This window comes from Primulina tabacum, chromosome 13 (genome assembly GCF_025594145.1).
Source record: "Primulina tabacum isolate GXHZ01 chromosome 13, ASM2559414v2, whole genome shotgun sequence".
In the NCBI taxonomy this organism is placed as follows: Eukaryota; Viridiplantae; Streptophyta; class Magnoliopsida; order Lamiales; family Gesneriaceae; genus Primulina; species Primulina tabacum.
The window spans coordinates 35,321,741-35,347,121 of record NC_134562.1 but is presented as its reverse complement, the minus strand read 5'-3'; the positions used below and the strand labels follow the sequence as shown (position 1 = coordinate 35,347,121).

Sequence of the window (25,381 nt, the reverse complement as noted above, 5' to 3'; positions counted from 1 at the left end):
GACAGTTATTGCAAAGGCCGAACAGCGATGGTAACTGAAGAGTAAATGAAAAGCCAGAGAACTATTACTGTTTCGTATTTACAATATATATACCATTCTTGTACACCATGTTATGTATGATAGCAAACAATATTAGTTTAATATACAGACAATTGGCACATGGACTGCATAAACATATTTACAGAAGCATCGATTTACACAAGGTTTTTATGCAGCATTCGTGGAGATAGAAACAGCGTTGAGCTCCACGTGCTTTTTACCACCCTCTTGATTTTGAACTATAATGGTGGCACAAGCCTCTTCCTGCAAAGATTCACCACCTCCCATTCGCGAGACGCAGACCGAACCCACCAAAGGCTTTCTCTCCGCCGACTCTTCTTTAAGATATTGGTCGTCGCCGATAATTTCCCATTCCTCTTTGAGAGAAGTGACTTGTAACCCTTTTATTTTGTGGCATTCCATGTCCAAAGCAGTTGGTAGAATTACATAATCGTTAATTGGATTGTAGAAAGGATCGTGATCTGCTTTCAGCCAATGTTTGACAATTCTGAACACATGACGGTCACAAATGATTCCTCGGTGGTCTCCATGGACTCCAATTCTTGCTTCTGCCCGAAGCCCATCTGCCTGTAAGAAGGGGAGTCACGGGCAACACCCAAGTTATCGTGACGTCGGATTTATATAGTTGAAGAAACAACAGTTAATGTCGAGCATAATCAATGGACTAATAAACCACCAAGGAAAAAGCAGAAATAAATCTCTACAGGAGGAATAACATGCATTGTTTCCTGATTATGGGCTGTCAAAATTTTGAAGTCTATGAATGACCAAATTCTGCACGCAGTTTTGCAGCAGTTCTTTGCTCAATATCGCTGATTGCGAATTTACACCATTAAGCAGTGGTTTTGAAATCAAATCTTGCATGCAAAAACTTTTACCTTCGCAGATTCCATTGGAACAGTTCCATCACCATCAACATTGATATACTTTGCCTGCAAGTTTGCAAAAATATTATTTGAATCTCTAAGAATCGGTATCTTCACAAGGGTGTTCCACACCATACATCACACGCATAGATATATATAGCTGATTTTAAATCAAGGATACTGAAGACTGAATAAATAAAATAAAAGATATCCAAGTGCTCTTCATGCTTGGTATGTCACAAGACTCGTAAGAATTTTACTTGGAGAGTAGGTAATTGCCGCAGATCAGAGACGGGGGCATCTTCACTTCCATAACTGCAACATAATGAACTATGTGAGCATAAGGTAAAATATTACATCCTATCGTGTTCAAGATAAAAAATTAGAATGAAAAAGGAAAAAGTTTCAAGTACCAAACGCTATGAGGTGTCTCATAATTTGTGCCATAAATATTGTAGAACTTAATGTGATCAGGAACCTCAGCGCAACTCAACAGTTCGCGTGTCTTATTAGCCCATTTTAGAATCTCGATGTTAAAAGTTAAAGAAATATCAGCACCATCGTAATTTATCTGCACAGAAAAATAATCAATTACGTAAAAAAATTACATAAAAAATAATGCAGTGTGAAAAAAAATGCCAAAGTAGCAGTTAGATATACTTCATCAACGATGGTAAAAGTAATCACACACAAACTATCAAGCAATTGAAGCTCTAGATTAATTCCCTAAGTCATCGATCAAATACTCATTGCATGATATATTACACACAGAAATTCACTACTTATGACTGAAGACACATTCACTATTCCTCCAGTCCCTCGTATATATAAAATAAGATTTATAGCTCACCTTGTTGCCAGAAAGAGCTTCCATAAAGACAGATGCGGCTTCTACAGGAGGAAAAGACTCCAGCTTCACAGTATAATTTCCATCACTATCACATTTCTCTCTCCATATTTGAAGAAGTGGAACGTGTTCCCATTTAAAATCTAAACAGGCCATCAATTCATATATTGATGGGCATTCAAGCAGCTGAAACAAATCAAAAGTAGTTAATCATCTGAAGAGGAAAGAATAGAAGAAAAACCTTAATAATTATGATAACAAATTCAGGCAGTCCTTTCAGTATTTCAAGCAGTGGGACCAACTTAAACATACTGAAATTATTTCTCACGTCAGATTTTAAGGGTTAGATATGGCAAGGAGGTTTCCTAACTGTCACCGAAGGGGTTGAAAGTTGGATGAGAGGAAACACGACAAACAGAAATTGATGGAGTTAGCATTGAAGAGTATACCAGTTGCTGCATACTCCATTTTGAAATAAAAAAATTCTGTTCCCATCCTTGAACAAATGAAGTTCCATTCAATAATGCGGAGCCTATGTATCCAGGCGCACCTGTTAAAATATTAAAAAGGGCATTTTATCAGAGAACTTTTATTGGGAGGTCCAATATCGAGATCAGTATCTAAAACGATCAAGTATTCTTGCTTCAAGAGTTCATATGTAGACCAAACTGGTAGAAAAATTAGACAATGCACACTATGATCTCTTTAAAACAATATAGAAATTCAATGGCTATCATCACCTTTGCCACATAAATGACATATATAGGCAACAAATAGTCGCGCATTTCTGAACTTGTTGAAAATTAAAAAGTATTCCCTTCCACAACAAAGGTTTACTTAGCATACAAGTGATAATTGCAGAAAACAAAGTTATCCCAGTGATTCACCAAAGCCATGGTTAGAGGGGAAACATACCTCGAAATGGTGCAGCTATTGCAATCCAATTTTTCACATACTTCTCAAATATCTACAACGCAGAGAACTTAGTCAGAGATTGTGTCGCAAAGAAGATAACATACAAAAAAGAACAAATACAGGTGTGCTAACTATTTGAGGTCAAGAAAATGGAAAGCAGAATGGAATAACAGATCAAGAGTTTGGGGGGGTGGGGGCATTACATCAACATGCAGGCTCATAAAACACTTTATCAAAAGACCACCCATTGAATGAGTTATTATGTTTATTTTTCTTCCACCAGATGCTGTATAAACTGACTCAAGTTTAGCTGCCAGCCGCCCCAGAGTTCCCTGAAACCTGGAACATGGAAATAGAATGAAGAAAGTTATGTCAAAGTATATAATAGGGAATTGAGATTAAATTTACATGGTTTTCGTGAGAAGGAAGTAAAAAATAAAGCTTCTCCACAAAAAATGGGGAACAGGCCAGGTAGGTTCTTAAATCGGTAGTGAGAGAAACAACATCACCCACCCATTCGCAACCAACCAACTAAATAGGTCTAAAAGGTTAAGGTCGATCAGCCAACTGGTATATGAACATCATCGCAAATTAAGAGTCTCGGACTTATCTTTCACTTATGTCCTTAGTAAATTGACTATTTCAGTGAACATTTGAGCAACAGTTACATCAAAAACAGGAAATTGGAGGTTGGAGCAGCACTTACCTCTAGCGAATTGCATGTCTACGGCTAAATGGATCTTAACTAGTGAGAAACCAAGGATTTCAGTTTGTAACACCAACAATGACTGTAAGATAGATGAAAATCTACATTTTCTTGAATACAAGAAATCCACTATCAGTCCAAAAATTTTAGCCAAAAAATCAGGTAGTTACCGATTGCTTTGGCGGAAATCATATCCAAACCCAAAAAGCGTTGTTCCCTCTTGGTAGCCCCATTTGAGCATTTCAACAATCATGTCATGAAAATAATATACACAATCACCACCAATGACCTGCAAAAGAAATGCAGAAACCAAATAGAGGTCCAACGTAACTGAATGATTGCAGAAACTTGGTACCATATTTAAATAGGAGAATCTCTGTAAATATGAATCTACCAGATAAACAAAGTTAAGGAATGACTCACTGAATGATGGCAGAAACTTGGTACAATATTCAAAAAGGAGAATTCATGTAAATATGAATCTACCGGATGAACAAAGTCAAGGCAGGACTCACCATATCGGGGTCTAACGTGTCAATTGCATAAAGCCCATATCTGTCTTCGGGAACCTCAATATGGGTGTCAGGATCCAATGTTACAGCTCTACCTGTATCGAGTATTACCTTAGCACTAAAAAATATTCCAAGGATTAAATAAAGAGCACATCTTTATTAGGCTGTGAAAAAGTATACATATATATAGAGTGGAAAATATGTTTTAGAAAAATCCATCAAGCATTCCACACAAGATTAACAGATACATGGCAGGCAAGAAATCATCTGAGTTAGCAAACAACAAATTAGAATAGTGAACAGCATAACCGATGGCTAATCTATTGTTAATTAACTTCCAATCTAAATTACCGTTTTAGCATGTCAGTAATCACTATCCAGACTCTAGTTAAATGGTCCAACGAGCTCGAGTACCAAGCCCAAAATGTTTTTTCCAGGAATTTTAAACAATTGCGTCTCAGAAGGATGAGTTCCGTATTGTTTTGGCATTTTTTAGTACAGTAAGAAGAGATCAAATACAGGCAATTAAATACAAAGACAGTTTACAACGCGCACAAGTAAGTTTTTGCTCGCAGTTGGATATTCAGGTCGTAAATGTTATTAAAAAAATAATAAACTGGGTGAAATAAAAACATACGGGACAAATGTTTCGTCCATAGAAATTATTTATCAAGCAATAGCAATAATACCAACAAATACCAAGCACTCACAGCAAGTTGAAGGAAAAACAATTAAAATCAAAACAAGCAAAGCATAGGGGAAAAAACCATAGATAACGAAAAGATAACAATCAAGTGGATATATTTCATTAAACGCGATGAATATTCAAGGGCTGCTGCAAAAGGAGCAAGTTATTGAAAAGTGGACCTGTGGCAGGATCAAATTTAGACCAGAGCTTCTCCCGAAACTCGTGATCGGCCGCCAGAATCCGAACCCAGATCCGCTCTTTTTTGCCGGTCTTATCATTGACGGAGTTGAGAATCGAACCGGCTATACCGGGAACAAGGAGAACAGGGTCGAGATTGGGGTCTACGTAGGACTGTTCCTGGCTCTTTTTACTGATCAGCTTCAAAAAATGCTCCACAGACTTCACTATGTCCTCCAACAACACCGCCATCGCCGGTCAAAATAAATCGTGATACTCCCCCCTCCCTAATTTATTCAGAACAAACCAACCTTGACTCGATTGATCATGAGATCTCGAACAGATTTTGAAGAATTACTAAAATTTAGGGAGTTTTTCCTTTAAGGTGGTTAGGTCAAGCCGCGATCGGAGAGGGATTTTGTGGCGGAGGCGAGTGGTGATTGGGGAAGCGAATTGAAGCTAAGACCAGCTGACCAATGTTTCATAATTGGTGGCATCTTCAATTACGATTTTACCCTTATTTCTGTTCGGTTACACCATTACACTTGGGCTGCATGTACCCAGTTTTCTTGGACCTAAAAGCCCAAAATCTAAATCAAAATCCCCATTTGAATATTCAAGAAATATACGCAGTCTAGCCTTAAAAACACCCATCCTGTTGATGGGCCATTTCCGGCCTGTTTTCTTTTGGGCTTCAAAATACATCTCTAACTTTAAAAAAACAAAAACAAAATCAAGGAACATAGCATACTATCAACTTATCACACGTGCATTTAAAAGTTAATTTCAACTCTTTAAGTTAATAAAAAATAGAAGCACGTGATTCATTCATCAAATTATATTATAAAAAGAAAATAAAAATAATAATTAAAAAAAAAGCTCAGCCACTGTATATAGTGGTCCTTGGTCACTACAAAAAAACAGTTGTGTTAGCGACGCCAATAGGAAAAACCGTCGTTATTATAGCGACGGTTGGTAAAAGTACCGTCGTCGAATAAATTAAGCGACGGTTTATAAAAACCATCATTGACGGTTGAAGAATAACCGTCGCCAGTTTTTGCGACAGGTTTTTTGACTGTCGCCTTTGGCGACGTTTATATTGAAGCCCGTCGCCATATTAGGCGACGGATTTTTTACCTGTCGCCAAGTTCGACAGTAAAATAGAAGGCCGTCGCAATATCGGCGACGGTTTATGTACAACCGTCGCTAAACCGTCGTTCGTGGCGACGGTTGTACATAAACCGTCGTCGATCCGCATCGGCGACAGTTTGGGAAAAACCGTCGCTATGGGCGACGGTTTTTTTTTTAAACCGTCGCTATGTTTCTATATATACCGAGGTTCGCGAAAATTTTTTTCAGCAATTTCCGGCCTTTCTTCTATGGTAGTAGCGAAACTCTATCATTATTTTCGCAGTTTCGGTTTTTTTACCTTGTACTAACACTTTTTTCGTATTAATTTAGTAGATTTGCTCTTCGGTTTGATCGTCCAGCAGCTCTCTTCCTCGGTCTTGGTTATCTTACAGGGTCGGCTAAGATCTTCGCGCACGTCGGGTTATTATGCGTTTTCTTTACAGAAAATTTAATATTTAATTTGTGCGTAGTAGTTTATTTATGAATTTTAGCGTAATATTTTCTTTAAAAATGTTAGCGTAGTGTCAGGGCCCGTGCACTTAGTTAATATTTAATTACCACACAACAAGGATTAATGGTGTAAACAGCGAAAACGAGTTTAAAACGTTCATTAGGGCCTACAGAAAATTTCGGCATGACCTCCCCGTAAGTAGGACATCCCAAAAATTTCAAAACACAACAATAACAATATACGCTCGGAAATAACATCAGTTTCACAACCAACCCAACAAACATCCTACAGCTGCATTGGCCAGGACTAGACACAATAACCACAAATAAAATCCAAAACAACATAAAAACATCATCATACAGTTACACAGAGCATCTCCCTGGGAAATGTATCAAACCAGAATAATATATATAAATATCTGGGAACTCTGACACCAACCGACTGACTACTGGGTACCACTCGCTGACGCTCCACCAGACGCGTCAAAACCCTTGGAATGACCTGCTATGGCATCAAAAACAACCACAACATCAAAAGAAAACAGGGGTCGGACCCCAGTACGACAAACCAGTAAAATCACGACGTATATAAAAGACATGTAATAATATCAAGTAAATGCAATGACATGCGATGCATGAATGGTAACAATAGAATAACGGATACCAAATGGAGTCCAAACGAATAGCATCATCAACAGTAACAGTGGCCACCCGTGCCAGGAATGCAGCATCAAATCGCTGCTCGTCCATGCACGTAGCATCGGGAATGCGAGTAGCTAAGTCGCTCGTCCCTAGCTGTCATCTGGGAATGTGGCTACTCCTAACCCACTCGTCCCTCTGATGACTCAATATATCTCAACAGAATCAACATAAATAGCCGTCAAAGGAGTCAAGGCTCAATATGTTATGCCAATACAATTTATGCATGAATGCATCAGATTAAACATTCAAAGCACATAATAGCAAACAACATTCACCGAATATTCTTACACGCCAATATAAGCGTCATAATGATATAGGTTTGAACGTACCTCAACTATAGCTTACAATACCACGGTAAATTCTTAAGGACTATCGAATGAAACTCGTCCAACGATAAAACCTACAATATAAATTCGCTATACACTTCAATACAATGCATACCAAACGACTAAAACAATTTAAATCGGCTCGGTTAAAAATCGAATTCCGGACAGCCTATTAAACCCATACAAATTCTGAAATTCCAAGCTTAATACCTCAAGAAACGAAGCTTAAACACACAATGGTGATCTCGCGAAAATGGCTCGTCGGAAAAAGTCGCCGAAAAATACTATTCACGCCGGAAACCTAGCTGGAAATTAGGGGAAAAAGCTCAATTCTTCACTTGTATAAACTAATACACCAAGAACAACCAAAATTCGAAGCCAAAAGCTTACCTAAAACCAAATCGAAGCTCATGCACAGTGCCGGAAAACAGGGCCGATCGAACTCGATAACTTCTAATTCATGGCAAGAAAGTAGCTAATATACCTGAGGAATAAGATTGCTAACCTACTACGCCAACATTCCGGCCGCTGGCGGCGTTATGCGAAGACGGCAGAAAACCGAAGAAGGCGACGAGCAAGGCTGGGGAAAAGTTCTGGATTTTTGAGCGATCTGTTATTCTGATTTCTCAAATGGGTTTGGGTATTTAATTAAATGGAAATGGGCTGGGCCTAGAATAAGTTATTGGGCCTCACACGTAGTATATAATTATTGTACAGTTTTTGATAATAGATTTTAAATAAGGCTTCAATGGCTAACACAGATAGAATTTGGATGTATCGTAGGTTGGAGAATGGGTTCTTAAGTAGTGAATTTTGTGTTGGTGTTGAGACATTTGTGTCATTTGCACTAAGTCATCCAGAATGTTTATTGGATGGGAAATTACGATGTCCATGCAACCATAAGAAGTGTCAAAACAAATGTTTTGAGGATGCCGAGACTGTAAAGTTTCATTTAGGTAGATATGGTTTCATACCGAACTATTATTGTTGGCAGTTTCATGGTGATCAGGATTGAGCTCACGATCAAGGATGGGATGTAAGTAATTTGTTTCTTAAAACATCGCGATGTTTGAAAATATTTCGTTATAATTATTGAATACTTTTAGAAAAAAGATTACAACGACATGTTTTCCTGGTTATAGATTTTTCCCACATAATAACCGTGTCTCGAGATACATATCGGCTCAGTTCTCACTGCAGACATGTGATCCCGGCTGGTCGTGGAGGTATGTGACACCTGAGCAGCGGCAGTGGTACTGGGAGCTGTTATGTGTAAGTCTTTATTAAAACAATTAATTTTTACAATAAAATGTTTAAATTTTTATGAAACGATTAACTTACTTAAATAAATAATATTGCAGACGAGGTATACATGGGCTGCTGCTATTGATGCTCAGGTACGGGACTTGTGGTTCCGTACCACTGCCACCCTATACCGTCGGACCATTCACGGTTGGAGAACCAGTGACCAACATCCAGAGACGGTCACGCCTGAGAGATGGGCTTCTTGGACTGCTGCCTGGCAGAAAGCAGGATTGGCTGGACAGAGCCGCGAAGAACAAGGCCAACAGGAGCAGCGAGCCTGTAGGTGAAGGTACAGGGACAACGAAGCACATTGCAGGTGCGAAGACGTACAGCGCTCACGGACAGGATCTGGTATTTAAGCCAATTTAATACTTTTCAGTTGTACGTTAACATATATATATGTCTCTCATTAATTATAAATGTTAATGTTTTACAAGCAATGAATTTATTTTAGCGAGCACGACATGGCAGAGATCCGACGTCATGGGAGCTATACGTTCACACACATCGACATGACGATGGATCGTTCGTTGACACGCGATCCAGCCTGATCCACGTAAGTTTATGAAATTTCGTTATTCACATTAACGTTACATTAAGAAAAATCGATTTGATTATTTTTATCAAAATCACATGAGGAAATGGAGCGATACATGGCTGAGTCGATGACTCCCACAGATGATGGATCAGATCCTGCTGTCCCCAGCCCACAGTCGGTGAACATCATGTTCAAGACTGTTGTTGGGGGGAAGAAGAAGAAGGGGAGGATGTACGGTTGTAGGGTCGATGGCCAGCACCTTATATCCAGATGAGATGGCTCCGGGTCGACGTGGTGGGTCATCGGGTGTCAGTCAGTCGTCTCAGTCCCAGCAGATGGCAGACATGCGACAGACTCTAGACTCATCGTTACGACGTAACGATGAGCTTTGCGAGAGGATGCAGGCTATAGAGACGGAGAACGCCATGCTGAGAGATCGCATGGCGTCACTAGAGGATCAGGTCCGAGTCCTTGTTGCAGGCATGTCACAGGGAGCTACTGGGCATACATCAGGTCGCACGCTGCTTGGATCAGGCACTTCTCACAGGGGTCGATCCAATGGCGCATCAGTTGCTTCTTCATCTCGTATCCACAGATTATCACAGAGTTATGTTCCTCCGACGCAGGGGTATGGGGACGACGACGATGACGACGATGACGAGACCCAGTCACCGTAGCCACATTTTTTCTGATTTTTTTATAACATTTGTACCAAACACTTGTATTATTATTTGTAGATTAATAAAATGATTACATTTCTCAAATTATTTTGTTAAGTTTTTATCAATTTTACGGGACACTATTTTTAAATATCTAAAGAAATTTTTAAAAAAAAATCTAACATAGCGACGGTTATTTCAGAAACCGTCGGTAACTAGCGACGGTTTAAGAAACCGTCACTTAATATAACGACGGATTTCACATTAACCGTCGCTCAATAAAGCGACGGTCCTATTTGTTAGAATATATATATTATTGTTAGCTCTCAAGGGTAGATTAGTCATTTATTCTTTTTATATTTACCCTAGGTATATAAACATATTCTCTTTGTATTCTTTATTCAGTTTTACAATACTACCACTTGAGCTTTCCGCTCACTCTCTATTTCTTCATGGTATCAGAGCCTCCATCTCATGGATCTGTCAATCGTAGAGAAGAACTGTTAATCTCATCCACAGCTTTCGCGGATCGAACTTTTCGTTCGTCTAGTTTCTCTTTGGTAATCGACTTCTTCTCTGCATCGTGTTTTGTTTTATTCGTTCGGTTTTGTTTGGTTTTGGCATCATGGCTACTCGTAAAGACGATTCTCTTCAGTCAATTAGTGTTCAATTGGATGGAAAAAATTATTCGTATTGGGGTTATGTTATGAAGAATTTCTTGCGGGGGAAATCGACGTGGGGCTATGTCACAGGTGTACGAGACAAGCCTACAGACCAGACGAACCCTGATTATGCTGTGTCATTGGATGTTTGGGAGGCAGATAATTCGAAGATTATTACGTGGATTAATAATTCTGTTGCGCACTCAATAGGTGCTCAATTGGCAAAATACGAGACTGCTAAGGAGGTTTGGGATCATCTGGCACGCTTGTATACACAGTCTAATTTTGCCAAACAATATCAATTGGAGACAGATAATCGTGCCCTTCAGCAGAAAGATATGAGCATCCAAGAATTTTATTCTGCCATGTCGTCACTCTGGGACCAATTGGCATTAACAGAATCTGCAGAATTGCGAGCATTCTCACCTTATATTGCTCGGAGAGAAGAACAGCGCTTGGTACAGTTTTTGATGGCACTTCGGAATGATTTTGAGGGTCTGCGTGGGACGATTCTTCATCGTAACCCTCTTCCTTCTGTTGACTCGGTTGTAAGTGAATTGTTAGCTGAAGAGATTCGTCTTAAGTCTCACGTTGACAAAGGGACAATCCCGATTACACCATCTGTCTTTGCAGCTCCTCAACGACCTCAAGCTAATCACCAAAACAGGTCAAATACGTAGGTTTCTCAAGATGAATGTGCTTTTTGTAAAGAGAAGGAGCACTGGAAAGCTCAATGCCCACTATTGTTGAGTAAAGGAAAAGTGCAGCCGCAACAGCAACAACAACGACCACACAACACTCCGTGGAAACCACAGCAGCAACATCAGCCATCTCAGAACACTCCATGGAAACCACAGCAGCAGCAGCAGCAGCCATCTCAGAACACTCCATGGAAACCTGGTAATCCATCAAACCAGTGGACATATCGACCACCTCAGTCTAACAATGCAGTTGTTGCACCGTCTTTGGATCCTTATTTGTTTGAGCAGTTTCAACAGTTCCTCGCTTCACAGCCTCATGCTATGTCAGCTTCTTCACATATAGGTTTGTCATCCTCTGGCACTTCAGGTATATCTTCGTCCATCTGGGTCTTGGATTCATGAGCATCTCATCATATGTCTCCTGATTTGTCATCTTTTGCTTCTTTGTCTCACAATTCTTCCATTGAAATTGTGACTGCTGATGGTACACCTATGCCATTAGTAGGCGTTGGTTCTCTTGTTACGTGTTGTTTATCTCTTTCCGATGTATACTATATTCCCAATCTTACACTTAATCTTGTTTCGGTCAGTCAATTATGTGAGTCTGGATACTTAGTCTACTTCTCTTCTTCAAATTGTTATGTGCAGGACCCGCGATCCTAGAGGCTGATTGGGACAGGCCGTAGACAGGGGGGACTTTATGTTTTGGATTATCTCAGAGTACCAGATGTTGCAGCATCTAGTGTGGATCTCTCTTCTTTTCGTTTGAGTCAGTCGTCTTCTGTTTTTTATTTATGGCATAATCGTCTAGGACACGTTTCCGCGTCTCGTTTGAATTTTTTAGCGTCTACAGGAGCACTAGGAACTTTGAAAAGTCATGATATTTCTGATTGTAGTGGTTGTAAACTGGCAAAATTTTCGGCATTACCTTTTTATAAAAGTCTATTTTTTTCTCCTACTCCTTTTGATCTTGTTCATTCAGATGTGTGGGGACCATCTCCTGTTCCCACGAAAGGGGGGTCGAGATATTATGTTTATTTTATTGATGATTGCACTCATTATTGTTGGATTTATCTGATGAAACATAGATCTGATTATTTTGCTATTTTCAATGATTTTAAAGCTCTTGTGAAAAATCAACATTCAGCTGTCATCAAGTGTTTTCGTTGTGATTTGGGGGGTGAATACACTTCTAATGATTTTTCGCGTTTGCTTGCTTCTGATGGTACCATACGTCAAACCTCGTGTAGAGAAACCCCTGAACAAAATGGTGTTGCCGAAAGAAAACATAGACATATTGTTGAAACATCTCGCTCTTTCTTACTGTGTTCTAATGTTCCTAGTGCATTTTGGGGTGAAGCAATTCGTACTGCTGTTCACGTGATCAATAGAATCCCAACTTCACACAATTCAGGTTTGTCACCCTTTGAAAAAATGTATGGTCATGCTCCTGATTATTCTTCATTGCGTGTTTTTGGTTGTGCCTGTTTTGTTCTCCGACCGCAGATCGAGCGCAATAAGTTGTCTCCGCGCTCTGCTCTGTGTGTTTTCCTGGGTTATGGTATTGGTCAAAAAGGGTATCGTTGCTTTGATCCAATTAGTCAAAAACTTTATGTCTCTCGTCATGTTGTGTTTCTTGAACATGTTCCATTCTTTTCTATACCTGTTAGTTCGCATAATATGACACATGCAGATCTTATTCGTATTGACCCTTTCACCTCCGACACCGACGAGACTTTGCCCACGACCACACTAGAGACTCCTGCTCCTCTAAATCCCCCTACAACAACCCAATCATCTTCTGGCATCGCGGATAATCCTCCACTCCGTCAGTCCACTCGGGTTCGTAAGTCTACTCGACTACCTGATTTTGCTTATTCGTGTTATTCTAGCTCTTTCGCTTCATTTGTTGCCTCTGTTCATCGTCTCTCTGAGCCTTTATCCTATAGCGAAGCTGTTGGTAATCCACTTTGGCAGAATGCTATGGCTGAGGAACTGACTGCTCTTCATCATACTCATACATGGGATTTGGTTATGTTGCCACCCGGAAAGCACACCATTGGCTCTCGTTGGGTCTACAAGATCAAGACCAAATCTGATGGATCTATTGAACGCTACAAAGCTCGTCTTATTGCTAAAGGTTACTCTCAGAAGCATGGCATGGATTATGAGGAAACATTTGCCCCCGTTGCTAAAATGACGACAGTTCGTACTCTAATTGTTGTTGCTTCTGTTCGTCGATGGAAAATCTCTCAGATGGATGTCAAGAATGCTTTCTTGAATGGTGATCTTCATGAAGAAGTTTTTATGGCTCCTCCTCCTGGTGTTGCTCACCAACTTGGTGAAGTTTGTAGACTTCGTAAGGCTCTTTATGGTCTCAAACAAGCTCCTCGTGCTTGGTTTGAGAAATTTTCTATAGTGATTACTTCGCTTGGGTTTATTCCTAGTCATCATGATTCCGCATTATTTGTCAAGAGTACTCCTGCAGGTCGTATACTTCTGTCTTTATATGTTGATGACATGATAATCACCGGTGATGATATTGATGGTATTGAGGCTTTGAAGTCTGAGTTAGCTCGCTGCTTTGCTATGAAGGATTTAGGTTTGCTACGTTACTTTTTAGGAATTGAGGTTGCCTATTCTCCAAAAGGTTATCTTTTATCTCAGTCAAAGTACATAGAAGATCTGTTTGAGCGTGCACGTCTAATTGATAACAGAATAGTTGATACTCCTCTTGAGACCAATGCTCGGTACTCTCTGTCAGATGGACCTCCTTTGCCAGATCCTACCTTATACCGTACTATTGTTGGCAGCTTGGTTTATCTCACTGTGACTCGTCCAGATATTGCGCATGCTGTTCATGTAGTAAGTCAGTTTGTCACTGCACCAACTACAGTTCATTGGGCTGCTGTTCTTCGCATTCTCAGGTATCTTCGGGGAACTCAGTTTCAGAGTCTTTTGTTTCCCTCTACTTCCTCCTTAGAGCTGCGTGCATACTCTGATGCTGATTGGGCTGGCGATCCCACGGATCGTAAGTCAACCACTGGCTTCTGTATTTTTCTTGGAGATTCTCTTATCTCTTGGAAAAGTAAGAAACAAGCTGTTATCTCTAGATCTTCTACCGAAGCCGAGTATCGTGCTATGGCTTCAACTACTTGCGAGATTGTTTGGTTACGTTGGTTGCTTGCGGATTTCGGTATTCTTCTTTGTCATCCTACTCCGTTATATTGTGATAATCAGAGTGCAATTCAGATTGCACGCAATTCAGTTTTTCATGAGAGGACAAAGCACATTGAGATCGATTGTCACGTCACTCGTCATCATCTCCAGCTTGGCACCATCACGTTACCTTTCGTTCCTTCTTATCTGCAGATGGCTGATATGTTTACCAAGGCACATTCCGCTCCGCGCTTCCGTTTTTTGTCTGACAAACTCTCCATGCTTTTAGCTGTAGCATCGTGAGTTTGAGGGGGATGTTAGAATATAATATATTATTGTTAGCTCTCAAGGGTAGATTAGTCATTTATTCTTTTTATGTTTACCCTAGGTATATAAACATATTCTCTTTGTATTCTTTATTCAGTTTTACAATACTACGACTTGAGCTTTCCGCTCACTCTCTATTTCTTCACTTTTATCAACCGTCGCTTAATATAGCGATGGTTATTTTTAATCACGTCGCTTTTATTCAGCGACGGTTAAGATCAACCGTTGCTTAATATAGCGATGGTTCTTTTGTTAAACACTGTCGCTTAACCTAGCGACGACAATCATGTAACCTTCGCTAAAGTAGCGACGGTGTTTATCAATAAAACCGTCGCTATGTTGTTACGGTTATTGAGAAACCGTCGTTAATACAAGGCGATGCGACCTCCGGTTACAGACCACTAAACCGTCGCTATAACCGTCGCCTGACCATTTAGGCGACGGTTTTAGCGACGGTTTAAACCTTCGCTAGCCTCTGTTTTTTTTTTTTTTTTTTTGTATTGGGTGTTAACTATGCCAGCCTGCGTTGTTTTGTCAAACATACACACAAGAACAAAATGACAAACCTAAAGCTAAAGACAGAATTATTCTCCCCCAATTTCACCAATCTTCTGTTTTCAAATATGTTTCGTTTTTCTATAAATTGTTAGTCGGCCAGTTAGATGAAGTGTAGTTACTATTATGGTCTCAGTTTTGGATCATCACCCAACGAATAAATCCGACAATTAGCAAGATTAAGGATAATCTTTGAGTGGACTAACTACAAAATACTATATATTATATATTATGCTTCTGAAATGATCAACTTTATGCACAAACAGTATTGAAAACTACATATTAGAAGGCAATATGTTTGATCAGCTCATATAAAAGGTCCCTGCAATTTGTCTTGACCAAAGACATAGCCCATGTGACGCATAGTTCCAAATACTGAGTGAGCATACGTATTTTAAGAAGAGAAGATTGTCGTATTTGTGAATTCGCTATTTTGGTCTCTATGTTTTCTTATTTAAATTTTAGTATATGATATTTTTTTAGTCATTTTTCTACGTTGATGTGTCAAATTTCATGAATGCATATTCATATAAAAATGACGAAAAAAGCAAAAAATTAAATATATAAGACTAAAACTTAATTCTAATAACACAACGAACCAAAAATAGCAAAGGGCCGTATACAGAAGACATAAAAAAAACAATTTTCTCTTTCAATTAAGTATCAATATATGACAATTGTAGTTTATACATTGATCTGGCAGAAACTTACAAGTGGGACATATAATACAATGTTTTCATAGTTTGAGCAGAGCCATACAAATTATATGTGGTTTCGAGTTCAAAAGGCGTATAAATTGGTTTGCTGGCCACTTTTTTAGGTTTAAACTTGTGGGTAGAAGATATATAGATTATTTCTCAGTTGATATTTATATAGAGCCGCAAAAAGCGCATTCTTAGTTTAATTTATGTTTTTAACTGTAGAATACATGAGCCAATGATTATCCTTAAACAAACAAAATATGACAGATAACAAAGATACTTGACGTTATGATATTGTCGGTGGTTCTATACGTAACTGATCCACACATTTCTTGCCATGAAATTAAAGGGGAAATACTAGGATTTGCGTAGACAACCAGTCAGTTTTAAAAGTAGACCAATTCCAGCATATCAGCCATTAATATTTAACTCTCAGCGAGCGCGCACAAACACACACATGCATAGAACAGCCGACAGCGTGCGTGCATGCGCGTATTATATAAACCATGACAATATATGCAAGTTCTACTAGCTACTCCATGTATGTTGTTAGTATGAGAGGCTGAAGCTGCAAGCATGATCTGGTTAGCAAAAAGAGGTCCCATTTTTTCAGTTCATGTCATTCCCACAACCCTACGACCATGCATGTTATCAACTAGCTAGCCCCGGCCCTTGATTATTTTTGTGATGCGGCATTTTCATGTTTTGACCTGGTTTTCGAGTCATGGCCTAATGTTCTCCGATTTAGCTTCGTCAAAAACATCTCACTCACACACATATATATAGATAGATCCGTTGATTATAAGTTTTAAGAATATTAGGGACTTTTTTTTATGGAGATCAGGTCATCTGGCAGCTTCTGCCATTCACCAACGGTACCCGTATGTAGGCTGAAATTATGGATATTTCGATCTCTACCGGCTGTGAGTTCTCTAATTATAATATCCCTTCAGTCATTACTCCATAACTATTCTTCAAAGTCCTTTTTTCCGCCCCGTTGATATTGTATTTGCCTGCTGATCATCTGAGTTACTTCGTTGATCTTTAAATTAACTACTATATATATATAGTTAATTTGCATTCATTTTAATATGTATAAGTACGCAAGGTTAGGGGTGGGACGGTACGGTATACCGTACCAAACTACGATACCGTATACTATATCGTAAATATCGGTATGAAATTTTTCCATACCGATACCGATACCGAAAATTCGGTATACCGCATTTCGGTATACCGAACTTTCGATATGAAAAAGTTCATACCTGATACCGTACCGACACCGAAAATTTGTCGGTATACCGACATTTTTCCGGCATACCGAAAACATTTTCGGTATACCGAAATTTTATCGGTATATCGAACTTAAATTTTAAAAAAAATAACAAAAAAAAATTATTTTCGGTATTTCGGTATTTACCGAAATACCGAAAAAAATATAATTTCGTACCGATACCGAAAATTTCGGTACAGTATCATACCGTACCGAAATTTTCGGTATCTTGATTTTTTCGGTAATTTCGGTATTTTTTCGGTACGGTATTTCGATATATTTCCCCCTACGCAAGGTGCATGTGCCCTAGCTCTGTACGTAACAAGCTCGGTGCAAGAACCAGGCATAGAGGAGAACACATCTCAATTTGTAGGAGATAGAGAGTCGTCCTCAGATGCATTTCATTATTTATGTCATGTGATTTTGACTCTGACTAAATGGCAAAAATCCTTTTTACGAAGTTGGGAAAATATTTTATAATAAATATAAAAAATACGACTTCTGAAGTATAAGCTCTATATTTTGTTGAAGAAAATTCAAATTATTTTTGGTAATCTTATTCGAGCATGGAACTGATTTTCTATTATTTTCTCTTTTTAAATTTTTTTTTTATAAGACTTTGAACATCCTAGCATCGTGCACAACTATTGCACTGCAACAATGTTCTTCTCAATCATCTCATTTCTTGCGGTTCTGATAGTAATTGTAGGATTGAGCGTTTACCGTTTAAAAGTTATAACTGATAGTAACTGTGCAATTCAAATCTTTTAAACAGTACAATGACACAAATATCACGTTTCAATTATCTACTTAGAAAAAACAAATTATTGCATCCAACACCTGTATCTAAATTGCTCTTACCCAAATTTCTTCCAACCAAATCATGGTTAGAAGCTTGGGACGTATTGAATACATTTGCATACAAAAAAAGCTTTATATATATATATCTATACTATATTATTAAGGGTGAGGACATGATAATAACTACCTAGAAAGGACACCAACTTTTCCTTCCAATTTTACCCTTATATGATACTAATATTACACTTTTGTTTTTTTCTTTTTTTTTTCAATTTCAACACACAATCTTCCAATTTTACCCTTATATGATACTAATATTACACTTTGTTTTTTGTTTTTGTTTTTTTCAATTTCAACATACACTTTTATTTATATTTTTTTTATTTCAACAATTCAAATATCAATTTAGTCTCACCATAATTTGTCAAATTTCACTTTAGTCCATCGATAATGATAAAAAAAATTATACACACGCATCGCGTGTGCAGAGTAACTAGTATATATAAAGAATTACGAGAAATGGTATTTTATTAGTTTTTTTTAAAAAAATAAAAACTAGTAATAAAGAAAATAGAAGTGAGAGGCCCAAAAAAAAATCGAGCTTCTGATTTAGAGTCCGTTTGCAATAAGAAGTATTTTTCTTCAAAAAGTGTTTTTTTAAGTTGGATTTTTAAAAGTATTAATTAAAAGTTGTGATATTTTTTTGCGTTTGGATAAACAAACAAAAAACATTTTCGTAATTTTGTTTTTGGTATTTCTAGGTTTTTATTAATAGAGAAGCATTTGAAAATCTATAAAATTGGCCTTAAAAAACACTTATTTTAGTTTAACTAAGTGCTTTTAAAATAAGTGCTTTTAAAAGCACTAAAAACCATCCAAACACATATAAAATTACAAAATCATTTAAAAAAAAATTATCCTCCTGATTTTTTAATCCAAAGGGACTCTTAGTTCTTTATCAATTTTTTTATTTTTAAAAAGTAAAATCTCATTTTGTAATCAATTTAACGCGTAAAATTTATTTTTACTCTCTTTGCCAAAACATGGCTGTTCACCTCTCCTTTGTGTCTCAGCCAGTCCTGATGAGTATCCTTCCAAAAAAAGCCCAAATTAATATATTGGGCCCGGGTACTGTTCGCGAGTTGCCCAATCGGGTCATTTCTCCAGTCAGGCTAATCATTTGTAAGCCCAATGTGTTAAGTACTGTGGAATCGTATTTTGTGAGACATATCTCTTATTTGGGTCATCCATGAAAAAATATTACTTTTTATGCTAAGAGTATTACTTTTTATTGTGAATATCGGTAGAGTTGACGCGTCTCACAGATAAAGATTCGTGAGACCATCTCACAAGAGACATCCTCCTGTAAAAAAAAAAATGGTTTATGACTGATAGTATAAAACTCTTCAATAATTCAAAAAAATGAATAAAAATATATTACGTTTCGTCGCTAAAATAACATGATCGATGACAATAGAGATTAATAATTTAAAATGTGTTATTCAAACATTCATAGAGCAAAGCGTAACACAATTTGACTTCCCCGATACGGATTTGAATTAGAACAAAACTATAATGATTTAATTTTAGTTTTTTTTAATATGACATTTATCTTCATCACCACTAACCCAAACCACACACGTTTCTTGTTCTTGACTGCAACATCTTATTATATTACCACCAAAATAAGCCAATTCGGAATCAAAATTAAACATCCACATCTTCAAACCTAAAATTTCTACCCGGGCCCATAAAAATATCATGGGTGACCACACCTTAATATGCACGAAAAATTGTCTCACCAATTTCGATTAGCAGCCCTTGACAGATAAACCTTTTTTTTATGTTAATCCTGGTCACTGTCAAGTTTGGCTCCGATTGTTGAAAACATAGGAGTCACAATCAATATAATATGGCGCACTGATTTTCTAAATTATATTTGCAAAGTTTTGGCTTTATATTGCAGCAGTTATTGAATGCCAAAAAAAGTTAAAAAGAAGACGAATAATAATCTCCTAAAAAAAAAGGGGATGAATAATAACTGAGAATCAAATTACAAGTCTAATATTTGCAAGTGAAACGATAAAGGGAGATGCCAGAGTTTGAATCCTGCTGGCTGCAAGCAAAATCCCCCACTCCTGTCGTAATAATAACTAAAAAAATATTAGAAGTCTGATTTCTTGATATTATGTGATAATTAACTGGTAGTTATCCCACATCAGTTGGATAGTATATATAGACTTAGACAATCATCGAATAATTTTTAATTAATTTGAACCATGGGAATGCGTACTAGAATTAAAGGTGATTGTAATTTGACAAAACAATAAAATTTGAATTATTCATCCACACATTAATTGCCAAAGTCAGAGATAATTATTTTTCGTTGGAGTGACGTATCAATTATATATTCGAAATGGTGATTTCAACAGAGAAGTCAGACAAATGGTACCTAATATTTAATGCATAGGATTAGATTTCTTTCTAATGTTATGTATTTAGGGTGGCGAGGTTCACGTTTCACTATCCATGTTTGACCTATTCTACCTTGTCGAATTAGAAAAAAATCTATAATGTTCGGTGTTACATACCTTTAAATGACGTGTAATAAGTGTGTTAAAATATAAATAAAAACACCCACTCTCTAATGTGAGTGGGCGTTACAGGGTGTGAGGCGTTCATACCCTGTGTCAGTTTTTTTTTTTAAAAAATTCGAAACTTAGCGACAGTTTGTATGGTTTGGTACAAACCGTCGCTATTTGCGACGGATTTTAAAAATCCGTCGCTGAACGCGGGCCCCACGCACGTGATGAATTTTTCTTATTTAATGTTAAATTTGTATGTTAAAAAAAACGGAAATTAAAATAAATTAAAAAATAATGTTAAATAAAAAACTAACGGTTGTTTTTGTTTTTAAAATTAAAAAATTGTTTTAACGGCTAATTAACGGCTAGTTAACGGCTAGTTTATTAAAAAATAACATATTCATCTATAAATATTCACACACTACACAAATTATTTTAAACATCAAAACATATTATTCTTAAGTCCAAAAATCTTCTCTCTTCTATTTTCATCATCTCAAAATCTTTTTTTTCAAAAATTTCTTAAATCCTACTTTGTTCCGAAATGGATGAAAATAAACGAGGGTTTTTTAAAAATTTCGTGAGTTATCCAAAAATCCGGAAGAAAATACTTCTTCCCAAAATTCGAAAATTCCACCAAAATATCCATATTTTCCATACCCACCAAATTATCCACATAATCCATATCCACCAAATTATCCTTACAATTCATATCCACCAAACTATCCATCTAATCCACATGCAACCAGTATGTCATTTATTTCTCCGACGGAAAATGAACCGGCCACTCCGACTTTCGTCCCAGAGACTCAATTGTCCGACCGTGAATCCCCAATTGAAGTCGTAAATTTGGAGATTGTGGATTCAAGCGCTGAGGGTAGAAAAAAACGGCCAACCTGGAGAAAGGTTGAAGACGAGGTCTTAGCGAGATCGTTTGTCACTATCAGCGATGACCAAATCATCGTCAATGATCAAAAGGCGGAAACTTTCTTGGGACGTGTTGCAAGCTACTACAATGACAATCGTCCCGCAGGTACACCCAATAGAAGTGCAAGTGTCATACGATCACACTGGCACAATATTATTCTTCACTCCAAAAATCTTCTCTCTTCTATTATTGTAATTTTCGATTATTGTAATTTTCATTCATTGTAATTTTCATTTTCGTTAATGTAACTCTCCGATCAATTAGTATTTTACATCTTCTCTTAAGTTTAATTTATTTTCTAATATTTTTATGCAAGTGTTATTTATTATTATATGTTGTACCGTTTTATTTTAGGTTTATAATAAATTTTTAATTTTAATTAAATGACACTCATAAAATTAAATTATTTTACGTACTGAATATATAAAAAAAATTTATTATTAATATAAAATAATAATAATTTAAATTTCTTAAAAAATTTGAAATTGAATTTATTTAATGTAAAATAAAAGTAAGATGAATGAGTGGACAGCAGGACCTACAAATAATGAGTGTGAATGTTAAAATGAATGTGGGAGAATAGATGTGTTAATGTAATGTGTATGTGGCATGTGGACCCCACGATTTTTGATTAGGTGGTGGGTGTTATAACACCCACCAATGCGAGTGCCCTAAAGCATGAATGAGTAATTTATAAATATTAATAATATATTGTTTGGCATGTAGGTGTAGATATACTAAAGAGTAGTCTCTTGTGAGACAGTCTCACGAATTTTTATATGTGAGACGGGTCAATCCTACCGATATTCACAATAAAAAATAATATTATTAGCATAAAAAGTAATATTTTTTCATGGATGACCCAAATAAAATATCCATCTTACAAAATACGATCTGTAAAACCGTCTCACACAAGTTTTTGCATATACTAAAACGTACCTCAGATTATAATAATAATTGGTTTTCAATAAATTAAATATAAATATATTCATCTGCGATTTTTTTTTTTAGTTTTAAAATCATCTGTAATTGTCATTATATATCGAGTCAATCAATATATCCATCGTATATCGCTTATATATAATGCCGAATATAATCGCCGCATGATGTAATTTTGTAATAAGCACAATGTTGACAACTCTATTTTCCGCTAATATATAATACGTACAGTTGAAATTTTATTGACTTAATGCACGAATACAGTCAGCTCTGGAATTTTTATTTTTGAAATCTATATATATACAAAAGCAGAGTTTTTGCCAAAAATAGTAATTTTTCGCAAAAATGTCATTTCTAAAAAATATATATATATCATGAATATTGAAATATGTGTACTGCAATAAATGATAATTTCATATATTGTTTGCATTGATTATATCAATTCATTTAGTTCAAATTTGAATTTAATTCATTTTTATATTAATTCAAATATAATTTATGTATTATATGTTTTTTTTTTGTTTTTTTACTCAAATTGAAAATGTAAACTCTATTTAAATTTGTGCATTGATTATATCAATCAATTTAATCAAAAATTGTATAAATAAATTTGAAGTACAAATGTTTGCAGTGTTCAACATCATTTATGAGGTAAATCATTCAAAAATACTTTTTTTATTTTAAGTAATTTCTGTCCAAATTATTTAATAAAAAAGAAATACAATATTTAGTTATTTTATTTAATTTTTCTAAAAATAAAATTGGTTGAGTGTTAAAAGTTATCACTACAACAAGGTTTTCCAATAGACATTAAATTACCATTTAATAATCATAGACTTTTTATCTCAAATGCGTATTTATTATTTTGAAATTACCTTAATTTGAAAGAATTAATGCATTTTGGTTTTCTTCCAAAACCATATGTATATTATATATCTTGAATTGTCTTCTTAAAAATTCAAATAAGAGAGCACAAGAAAATTAAAAGAGATAGATTCAAAAGAGTTTCAAATGGACATTAAATTACTATCAATAAACATATATTTTACCCTCAATAATCAGAAATGTTTAACACACGATGTATGCAATTCGAGATTTCCATAATTTGAAAGAGTTAATGTATGGTACAATTCTGTCAAAAGCATCCAATGTATAATTTTTGTCCATTGGGATGTCTTATTTGAATTTTAAATTATAAATAATGCAATATTGCATATTATATTAGAAATCAATTTTATTCTATTTATATTACTAAATTTATCTACTCCAAAATTGAATTCTGAAATGACTCCTCTTTTCAGCACCACATATGAGTTGAATCCTTCTAAGATGTAATGTTCGTTTAAATTTAGATTTGTTTGTTGTTATTAACTACCTACGTATAGAAACAACGATAACAACGAGACATTAAGCTTGAAATATGTTTTCCATGATCGATAAATACAAAATATTGTTCTTCTATTTGTACAAAATTTTAATTATTACGTATTATTAATGTGATAATTTTCTTCTATATTACAAAGTTCACAGATACATGATATTATAAATTGTCCCGTAATAGAAATGATTAAACCAATTCTAAATAAAGTACGCATCTTATTAGAAGACACCTTATAAAATTTATTGACACTGTTTTGGAATATACATATTAAATGTTAATAAAATAGATTTTTGATTTATACATAATTTACTTATGATCACATGTTTCATTTTTCTTTCGGAATAATAGGCTGTTGTGTATATTATGAAGTGATTTTGTAGATAAAATCACAACTCATTTGGATAACGATATTGATGAAACTATTATTGTTATCATTCAAATGTGTCAAACACGTGTCATGTCACAAAATTATTTGTGAATATGGATTTAGACGAAATTACTGAATTTTTTAAAAATTATTTCTCATTAATTTTATTGAATGTGATTTAAAAATATTGTTTAATCACATATTAAAAAATAACAACATATAGCTTCTCGAAAATGAAAGAATTAAATATGTATTAAGGTTGGTGGTCGACATCAATACACTAAACACGATAAGCATCATGACATTGACTTAGCTAACACAATCTAAAATTTTGATATATGATAGTGATTATTAGCCAAAAAAGTTAATCGATATGTGTAGCGAAAAAATATTTTTATTTATATTTTTTATAATTATATTATTTTTTTTCAATTCAAATATCTATTTATTTTTCTCTGATTTTTAATAATATCATCTCGTGCCTCGCACTGGTTAAATACTAATAATAATAATTTCGGCCATGACAGCAATTACTGAATTTAGGAATTAGTACTGGAAGATTAGGGTCACAAATAGGCATCTCTACTCTATTTATAAATTTTTATCTAGGGGCAAAAAAACTCAAATCTGAGAACTTGGTAAACTTAAAATTTCCATCTTTTATATTTTTTTATTTGCAATATCGATCGTTTTACCTTGTCGGAATTGGATTTCGGTTATGTATATTTCAATCTTTGACAACCATATTATCGATGCGATATCGCACACATTAGCGGCATATGAGGACAAAACCTGGAAAAAAGACTCAAATCATAAATGAACGGCTGACATTTAACAACATTTGCGAACTTAGAAAACGACGAAATAAGATAAAGAACATATCCGCCCAGTCAACATAATTTGATATGAAATACAAGAAATTATCTCCTAAAATTTTCGGTGCATGCATTGCACCTAAAAAACATTGTTAGATATAATAATTGTTTAACTTTGATATTTCTTTATCATTATGGAAATGGCGTAGGTGGATTGGTGAATGAGGCGGGCTTGACGTTAAGTTAACACTAGCTAGAAAAGGCCAAAACAACGTACATGCAGCCATTGTGTGAACAAAAACGTA

The 25,381-nt window shown here is 35.9% G+C and overlaps 1 protein-coding gene and 1 long non-coding RNA gene across 3 annotated transcripts; one reads left to right on the top strand and one right to left on the bottom strand.

Annotated features, from left to right (window-relative positions):
• Positions 1-42: 42 nt before the first annotated feature.
• Positions 43-5,237, bottom strand: LOC142522217 (lecithin-cholesterol acyltransferase-like 4). Its single transcript, XM_075625410.1, has 11 exons — positions 4,774-5,237; positions 3,910-4,001; positions 3,565-3,683; positions 2,892-3,027; positions 2,689-2,740; positions 2,223-2,323; positions 1,777-1,959; positions 1,340-1,497; positions 1,187-1,241; positions 939-992; positions 43-627 (listed from the first exon to the last, which is right to left on the bottom strand). Exons 1-11 carry the CDS (start codon positions 5,021-5,023, stop codon positions 208-210), a joined length of 1,620 nt encoding a protein of 539 aa, XP_075481525.1. The 5' UTR covers positions 5,024-5,237; the 3' UTR covers positions 43-207.
• Positions 5,238-8,389: 3,152 nt separating this feature from the next.
• Positions 8,390-9,436, top strand: LOC142522951 (uncharacterized). 2 transcript variants are annotated; one of them, XR_012814553.1, is made up of 4 exons: positions 8,390-8,416; positions 8,523-8,652; positions 8,742-9,036; positions 9,140-9,436. It is a non-coding gene; the product is annotated as an uncharacterized LOC142522951 (long non-coding RNA). The 2 variants fall into 2 exon arrangements; XR_012814552.1 differs by lacking the exon at positions 8,390-8,416 and having other exon boundaries at positions 8,455-8,652.
• The last annotated feature ends 15,945 nt before the right edge of the window (positions 9,437-25,381 follow it).